The sequence below is a fragment of the Triplophysa dalaica genome, chromosome 20 (assembly GCF_015846415.1).
Source record: "Triplophysa dalaica isolate WHDGS20190420 chromosome 20, ASM1584641v1, whole genome shotgun sequence".
NCBI classification, from domain to species: domain Eukaryota; kingdom Metazoa; phylum Chordata; class Actinopteri; order Cypriniformes; family Nemacheilidae; genus Triplophysa; species Triplophysa dalaica.
The window spans coordinates 12077650-12087354 of NC_079561.1; the positions used below are offsets into that span (position 1 = coordinate 12077650).

Sequence of the window (9705 nt, forward strand, 5' to 3'; positions counted from 1 at the left end):
TAGTGTACACTAAAAACTACATACTTTAAAATTGTATGCAGTACAGGAGAACTGGGCTTGCTTGGTACTCTCATGCTTACACTGAACATCTACATAACTACCGTGCAGCCCTCACCTCAGCACGTACTTCATATTTTTCTTCCACTATTAAACATTCTAGATCTAGACCCAAGACCCTTCATACTCTTGTGAATATGCTCACCAGTTTTTTTATTTTTTCTATTGCTCTAGATACTCCTCAAACCCGGACCGCTCACACTGATTTAGGGTCTTATCACCAAGAGCACAGTTTTGCTGATTTCGATCTTGTTGTTCCTGCAATTGTAAGTGATCTGATTATGAAATCTAACACACAATTTGTCAGATTGACCCTGCACCGACTGCTCTACTTAAAACACATCTGTCAATTACAAGGCCTGCGGGCCAGACACGGCCCACCAGGACTTTTAATCAGGCCCTTCAACAAATTCTGGTTATTCTTTTAATGTGGCCAGTTTGCTTTGTAAAAATATGTCAGTGACAACATTGAAACACAGGGGGCGCTGTCTCGCTCTACTCATCACATTTTCATTTCTCGTCTATCAGAACTTGGCATAAAGGGCACTGTTCTTTCTTGGTTCAAATCATATCTCAACCACAGCAAATACTTTGATGGCATTCAAGGCTATAGGTCTGCTACTGCTTAACTCACTCAAGGTGTCCCACAGGGATCTGGTCTCGGTCCATTACTTTTCATTATCTATATACAGCCACTAGGTGACATATTCGTAAATTCTACATTTTCATCTCTATGCTGATGATATCCAGATTTATTTAACTTCTGCCTCTGAAAAAACAACTTTGCAATTTATTGTATCGCTGAAATAAAACACTGGATGTCGCTAAATTTCCTTAAATTAAACAGTAGCAAAACAGAAATAATGCTGATTGGATCTGCTGCATCACATAACAGGATTTCTATTTTGATATTGATGGGGCTCTTCTTAAACCTTCAACCACTGTTCACAATTTAGGTGTCTTGATTGACACATCTCTTTCTCTCAGCTCTTATAATGCTGCAGTGGTTAAAAGTTTGTCTTCGCTCTTCTCTTAATCTGTCTGATACAGAAACCCTAGGGAATCCCGGGGATTGCACATACCCAGGTAAAATGTATAGGATAAAGCAATGTAAGTCGCTTTGGATAAAAGCGTCTGCCAAATGCAAAAATGTAAATGTAAAAGGTGACAGTATGTCGATAATTCTGCTTTTAGGGTACTTACCTCAACCAGGCGCAGTGCTCACTTTACACCACTTCTACACAGTCTTCACTACCTTTTTCCTCACATCTTCAGTTTAAGATTCTCCTGCTGACATTTATGGCTTTGAACGGTCTTGCACCTGGCTATATCAAAGACCTAATTCAACCATACCAACTCGGTCTTGTGGATTATCTGATTTGGGCTTCTCAGCATCCTCAAGATTAGACTGTCCACTGCAGGTAGAAGGTAGTATTATTGACCGAAGATTATGGAATTCTTTACCCATATCGCTTTGAAACTCTTCTTCTCTATCCATTTTCAAAACACAATGGAATACATACTTGTTTCAAATGTATTTTCAACAATCTTGCATATTTTCCTGAATATTTGTTTGAAAATGTATTTTTGCTTGAAAGTGCTCTTTGTAAAGCGACATTGAGCTTGTGGAAAGGCCCTATAGAAAAGTAAACTTCTATCTTCATCTATTGCATTTTGCAACAATAAACAGCACTAGCAGCATTGTCATCGGTCAAATTACAATACACCTACTTTACCAACTGACATCTGCTAATGTTTGCGGCATTCACTCTGTAAAGACTGTTCTTCGAATCCAATTTTGTGCTAAATGAAATCTTGATGCTCAGTTGAAAAAAATGAGTGTTTATATGAATTCCAGTTGATTTTTACCTGTACACTGCAAACGGAAAGTCATGCCTAGCTCATTGTATTATGGCATGTAGTATATTGTGCAGTGCAAATTATGTATGCCACAGTAGTGGCCGGTCACGCTCTGAAGAGATATTTGCACAATATTTGGTTTTAATGGTCCTACAGATTTGATTAGACCAGTGGTTCTCAACTCTGGCCCACCTGATCCATTTTCCTGCTTAGTTTAGCCCCAACTCTGATAAAACACCTTAAGAGGCTGAGCAGTGACTTCCGGAACAGAAGCATTCTACTTAATGTTTCAGATGCGTACCGAACAATCTGCACTTGAATCGCTCTCGCTGTACTTATGTCATACGCTGATAGATTTGTGCAGCGCCGCATTAAATTGAACGCATATATTCCTCAATACGCTGATTAGCTTGTTCAGGTTTTTTAGATCAGAGTTCGGGCTGAACTCGGCAGGAAAATGGATCTCACGGGCCAGAGGTTAGAAATGTAGCTTCAGCGCTAGTTCTGCCAGGAAGACTCAATCTTGTATCACTCATTGCCAATCAACACCCAACCAATCACCTTCCGACATGAAACATAAAAGATCGCCACTTACCCCTTCCTATGTCCGCAGTCAGAGCTACGTGATTCGCCCCCCATCCTCCCCACCACCACCAGGAGGTCCCTGTCAATATAACCCCAAGGGGGTTGGCTACGCCCCCGCCTTACCATCTCAAGGCGGGAAGTGGAGGACTTCTTGGCCCTCTGGATGCGAGCCACGGACAGGGCCTACTCCAAAGAACTGTTACCATCTTATTATATCCATATATATTCTGTCTATCAGCTGTCAAATAAATGTTGTATACTCAACTTTGGCCTCCGAGTCTTTCTGGTAGAACCACTGGATTAGAACATCAAAATATGAGACGTATGATACAAACTGGGTCAAAACTACCTTTGTTAAGGTATTTATTTGACCCTTCTATGAAAATCTGCATTTGTATTATCATTATTTGTGACCCTGGACAGGAACATTTGTGGCAAAAGTAAACAATACTTTTATGCCAAAAAATCATTAGGATATTAAGTAAAGATCACGTTCCATGAAGAGATATCAAAACTGAACAAAATTGTGAACAAAAATGTCAGGAAACACGCCTATAAACGTCACTCAAATTACTCACTCAAGTTTAGTATATATGTGAAGCTTAAAATTTCAGCTTCCAGCTTCGCCTACTCTCCAGAACGTCATTACAGCGTTGATCCAAAAGAGAGCGTTAAAACTTACCTGTTCCTTCTTAGCAATGTCCTGCTTCAGCACATCTGATGGACAACTTTAAAGGCGATTTTCTCAATATTTTGATTTTTTGCACCCCTTAGATTCCAGACTTTTCAAACTAACCATTCATCAATGGAAATATTTATTCAGCTTTTTTACGATGTACAGATCTGACCCTTGACCCTAATGATTGGTTTTGTGATCACATTTTACTTTAGTATACAAAACGTTTTGATTCATAAATTGAATAAAATGTTATCAGTTATTAATGTTTTGCTGATTCCTGTATAGTTGTTCTCCTGGGCCTTGACTATGTAAACTTTCCACATGTGATGTGTGTCATTTTTTAACAAGCCCTTTGATTCTTCTCAAAGTTGAGCTTCAGTATACATTGCATTTGTATTTTTAGTCACGTTTTTAATAGTGTACAAATATTTGTGACAAATATTTTCTAAAGTCGGACATCACTTTAGGCCTCTACTGTACAGCAGGCGCAGGAATTTCCTACACAATAGATGAGCAAAAATGTTCAGATTACAAAGACCACGACAGTTCAAAACAATTAAAACATCCCAGATGCAAATATGTTTCTCATAATTTGCTTTGCGGCCAGGAGTTTAACATCATTATTTCTGTCCGCCTGCAGATGGAATTAGCTGATAAATCACAGATGTGCCTCTGAATAAAATTGTCTGTTCAGAAGCAACGCTGATGAGTGGAAATTAGACCCCCAGAGATGCATACTGAACATCAGGGTGTGTGTTCGTGTGTATGGGTAAGACCAGCAGCTGGACACTCGCATCTTCAGATGTTGCTCCTCAGTTTAAATATTTTTCAAATAGCTCTGTACAGTTTGTTCATCATGGTGTGGCAGGTCTACACATCGCTGGAGCTCCTCATCGCCGTGGCGTGCTGTCTGGGCAATGTCCTGGTGGTGTGGGCCGTGTGTTTGAGACGGACCTTCCGTCAGCCCACTTTCTGCTTTGTGGTGTCTCTGGCCGTGGCAGATTTCCTGGTGGGTGTGGTGGCAGTGCCTCTGGCTGTGCTGGTGGACGGTTGGGTTGAGATACCGTTTCATGCCTGTCTGGCAGTCAGCTGTGTGGTGCTGGTACTGACTCAAGCTTCTGTGCTCTCACTCCTGGCTATAGCTGTGGACCGATACCTGCGTGTTTCGATACCTCTGAGGTAAGAGTCTTATTTTTTTCACAATGTCTTCGGGAGTAAAAATGGTAAGTCTTTAGGTATAATGCATTATTAAGGGTTATTAAATGTTATAAATCCATATATTGATCATAATGTGTGTTGATAAGTGTTAAATGTTCTTGTAAAGAATAATTACTCAAATAAAAATGCAAAGTGTAACATCGAATTGATGAGTGTTATCATGTGTAAACTGTTGTTACAATTATTTATGAGACATTATAAGGTGCACTACAAGGCAATATTAAGTCATTAAATCTACTTTTATTATGCATTATACATACTTTAAGTAAAGTGTCTGAAAAAATACTGTTCCTGAATCAACATGTTCTTTTTTGGTCTTGAAACAACATTCTCATCAATGCAACTGTCTCAATACTTATCTGCCCTTAACCTTTGTATGCATGACTTTATGACAACCCATTTAAAAGTTGCTGTGTGTCATATTTTCGAGGTTCCATTGACAGAAATGCAATATAATATATAAACCTGTCTTCAGTGGTGTATAAAGACGTTAAACAATGAAGCGCAGTGTGAGGGAAGCCACTTTAAAAATGTAGTTAAATAAGCTACAAACTACTCATGAATAAAAGAATATAAACGTTACAGTTAAACTACCCATCTGAAAAAGTAGCTCGCTACACTATAAATTACTATAAAAAGTAGCTTTATTACAATCCCACATGAAAAATACAGGAGTATAGTATTAATTATAACAAACTGTATAGTAAATGTCCTAGATATAGTACCATTTTTGACTTTACCACAGCAAATATTAAAGTATAGCCTATTACAGGATTTATAAAGTCTATACATTTATTATAGCTAGATAATCCTACAGAATTCTGAAGTATGTGTATCAGACCCGGCTCCAGATATGAGATGAAAGGTGGGCCATTTGATTTTCCAGGTGGGCAGAAGGGGGGGGGTAACTATATAAAAATATACAGTATATTGCCTATTTTCACCACAAACTATTTACTTTAAACAAACTTTTTCAAAAGAACTATTTAGCTTTTTGAATTATTTTTATGTCTAGGATTATTATTGATATTTTTGCATTATTTATTACATTTTGTTACCCCAAAACAGATCAATTTAGTATCTTTGGGAGTTATGAAAGCATAAAAAAGAGCTTTTCATATCACAATAATATTCACAGCATTAACGTTCTTCTCATTTTAGATAATTCTGTCCCAAACTCATCCATTTCCAGTCCATGTGTTATTGCTTTTTAATGAGCTAAAAGGTTTCTTTTTCCACTTTTGAAACATTGTTCGGTGGAATGGTCTCAAAATTCTTGCCAGAGTAGATAATATGCCCTCAGGTTTCAAGTTCACATTCAAGTTTGCAAACACAGGAACATTCAGCATCAGTTGGATGCTTTTTAGACAGCATTGGTCTGGCAACAAGAATTTCATTCTGGATTTCGTTAAGACTACTAAGGTATTCTAATAAATTTCACAAATGGTTCTAATAAAGTTCATTTAGTTTTAACTGCCGTCATGTTGCTTCTTAATTCAGCACGTCTGTTAACCTCAGAGGTGATGAAGTGAATGAGCTCACATTTCTGAGAAAACAGAAAAGAAAAATCTCTAGAGGTTGACTTGAATATCACATAAATTTTGTGATTGGCTGTTATGTGTTGTGGGGTCAGGGTTGGGGCAGAGTCGCTGAGAGTGAGAGTCGTGTCAACTCTGTGACTGCAATGGAACAGTTTTTTCACAGCAATGGCGGTTCACGGATCTTCTCTCTCAATGGCTCTGGGTGGAGGCAGGGTGGGCAAAGCTTCTGATAAGGTGGGCAAAGCCCCCCTGCTCCCCCTGTGGAGCCAGGCCTGATATGTAATATACAGTATGTATTTGTAGTATAGAGTGTGATAATTACCATAATATTCTACAGCTGTAATATACTACCATTTACTATAGTAAATACTAAAGTATACAACAGTATTTATATGTGATACACCTGAATATGTGTACACTGTAACTTTCTTAATAGAGAAATTAACTACTGAGAAAGATATACTGTTTAGCAGTTGAGATACCATCAAGCTACTAAAAATGTAGTTCAGTTAGTAGCGTCGATGCTTGTGGTTAGCTACTCCCCAACACTGATGAAGCATTATTTTTTTTATGACCTTAGAATGAGGGTCCCCTTGCAAGACATTCACCATGTTGTTTCTACAGTAGTACTCAACGGACAAACTGGTCTATAGAGCGCGTTTTGTGAATATGATATCTCCTTTGGCAAAGAAGCAAAAACGTAAGGACATACAGCCGCCATAGTGCTTCGAAAGTAACCTATCCTCCAAACCCATATGACTGTGTATGTCGTTTATCCCTTCCTCAAATACGACAAACACTAAATTAGTGCCTCTCCTGGCTGCAGGCAAAACTATCACCTGCAGTCATTATAAATTACACATACACACATATTCAGGCATTCTGAGCAAGTAACGTTGCACATTTATTTATTAAATAACACATGTTAGAGATACAAAACAATAAAATTGTTTGAAAAATACAAACATTCCACGAGTACCGAGGTCGAATCGATTTGTATGAGGAAGAGAAGCAAGAGCATCACCATCTACTGTCTTCTGGTTTCTGCGGTGTTTCCAGATTTTCAAATCTGGCGCCACATAACGTTAGCCTTACTAGTGAAATATCATTGGCTGAAATATCATCTTGTGAGAGACAGGGCCATCATGTCAGCTTTGAATGTAAAATCCTATTGGGTCTTGTTAGCGATTACGTCATGTAATGTTCCGGTTTGTTTATAGATGTGTTGATGTCCGTTCCCGGAGTTCCTCGTATAAAGTGTCAGGATGTGCATGAAACAGAACCCAGAAGCAGACAGCTCTTCAACAAAACTATTTAATAAAACAGAATGATAAAAACATGACACAACTCAAAATCCCTCGAGGGGTAAAACAGAACTTAAACATAACTAACTCAACTTTGATAAACAAAACTTTGAGGGGCAGACAAAACATGACGTGTTAGACAATACGGTCCAGCACAGCACAGCACAGCACAGCAACAAGGGCATTAAAAAGGGAGGAACAAAAGAGGCATGAAGGGCATGAACTGATAACGGGGTAACGAATAAGGAAACAAAGGGGGCTGGGCTAAGACGCGAGACAGGAGAGCCCATGGCACAAAGAATCAAACAATGGCCGTGTGCTTCCAAACACAAACACAAGACATGGGACTGTCATGATCCTGTCACTCCAAACTAGAAAAACTACCACGAGAAGGCAGGATCATGACAAAGTTATCGTATGGCTTCAGTTCAGAAGGTTTGCAATGGGACTTGTTTGTAACACGTTTATAGTGCTTTGTTTATTGTATGGAATACATACATGTGACTGTACATGTGTTGAATGTGTTGAATGGTTGACAAGTGGTTAGGTTTAAGGTAAGGGGTGGGATTTAGGTAAGGTGCAGTTAAAATATCTTTGAATCCATAAACATTTATTAAACCATTAATACATTTACAAATGCAAAATTAAATGTGTCTTTATCTAACTGCACAAAGCGGCATATGGGGTCGTTTTTATAACAATCTCTAGAGGGCACTTAAATTGAGAACTTGAACTTTTCTCCTAATAAGCTACGTGCAACCTTTGGAGTCATTTTTACTTGGAGGACAGGCTCTTCGTAGGGAGGGGTGAAGTGAACAATTCCCAACCTTACCCCTGGATGACCCTAAAATTCATACATTGGACCTTTAATATTTTAAGCGCTATTAGTATATTTTTAACATGTAGGTTTGAAATGACATGAGAATGAATAAATGATGAAAGCTTTTTTTTGTGTGACCTATCTCTTTAACTTCAACTGTGTCCTGTGCTTACAGGTATAAAGAAATAGCCTCTCAAGAGCGTTCATGGATCGCAGTTGGTCTGTGTTGGCTGATTTCCTGTCTGTTGGGATTTACTCCACTTTTTGGCTGGCATAATGATTCTCTCGAATCCCCTCTTCTGAACTCTTCCTACATCACCTGCACCTTCCTAGCTGTCATATCACTGCCCTACATGGTATACTTCAACTACATGTGCTGCATTCTTCTCCCTCTGGCAGTCATGACACTTCTTTACGCTCTAGTCTTCTATAGTCTCCGCAAACGCCTTCGAAGGGAAGATGAGACCCCCGTGCCTGGTGAATCTCAGTTAAGGGTCTTTCTGATTAAGGAGAAAAGGCTGGCATGTTCTCTTGCCCTTGTTCTCCTTCTCTTTGCTGCATGTTGGATGCCTTTGCATCTCATGAATTGTATACTGCTTTCATCAGGTCCCAAAGGTGTCCCACAAATTGCTTTCTATGCAGGAATTCTCCTCTCTCATGCCAATTCGGCGATTAACCCCGTGATCTATGCGCTTCGCATCAGAAAGATCCGAGAAGCTTACCTGGAGATTTGGAGACAGTATGTGTTGTGCTGGAGAGGCCAAAGTTGTTTGGAGAGATCCCAACCAGGAGAACAGAAAGCTAGGAATCAGATCAAATTAGCCTTGAACACTGCTTCATAAATCCCTCCATCATGAAGCATCAAGCAGTTTGTTATTGATGTTGTTAGTCTTGAGCCAATTTTTTAAAAGGATTTTAGAGTGTTTATGCTTTATGACCACTAGAGGGCACTACAAGCTTTTGAAAAAAATATTTTCATGTTATATAAAAAACTGTCCTGTTATTAGGCCATTTATGGATCCAAAAACTATGTTAGACAACAATAGATGTCATACTGTAAAATTATTTTTACGTAAAAAGGATTATTCACACTATAATTTGCATATTGTGCATTATCAGAAATGTTTCCACTAGATCTATGTGTCTGGGGGGGTGTAATTTACCCCAGGTTTTTTTCTTGGGCCCCTTATTTATATTTTTATATTTTTAACATCTATTAAATAATGATCTCTCTATATAATCATAAAAAAGTAACATTTATGAATGCAATGAACTATGATTTTGACTATATATCTGCCCAGCTTATTACTATAACCATTCACGATTTAAACGTTTCACATATTTGACTATTGCAGCTCGGCAAAGTTTGTGTTTTTAGATTTAATAACATTTCATATAAATAAATCATTGAAAATTGTCCTCACAACACAAACATTGTTTACCCAAAGCCTTTAATGTGCAGCTCTTGAGACCAAAGTCCGACTTTTGTTTACACAGTAATGTTTGTACAGATACTTGCCTTCCAAACAAGTTTTCAAGAAACCAGGCATCCCTTGAGCTGTGTATTTTCCTACTGTTAAGAATTGTTGAACGTCAGATATCCTCTCACAAATAATCGTTGTCATGTCAAATAAATGCTTC

At 38.4% G+C, this 9705-nt stretch overlaps 1 protein-coding gene across 1 annotated transcript; it reads left to right on the forward strand.

Moving 5' to 3' along the window:
• Positions 1–4037: 4037 nt before the first annotated feature.
• LOC130409545 (adenosine receptor A3-like) lies at positions 4038–8906 on the forward strand. The gene is made up of 2 exons (XM_056733578.1): positions 4038–4360; positions 8240–8906. Exons 1-2 carry the CDS (start codon positions 4038–4040, stop codon positions 8904–8906), a joined length of 990 nt encoding a protein of 329 aa, XP_056589556.1.
• The last annotated feature ends 799 nt before the right edge of the window (positions 8907–9705 follow it).

Bases quoted from the DNA above. Each gene is read 5' to 3' on its own strand.
- LOC130409545 (XM_056733578.1), top strand. From the start codon at position 4,038: ATGGTGTGGCAGGTCTACACATCGCTGGAGCTCCTCATCGCCGTGGCG. The intron at 4,361-8,239 runs GTAAGAGTCTTA...CTGTGCTTACAG, and splicing joins CGTGTTTCGATACCTCTGAG to GTATAAAGAAATAGCCTCTC.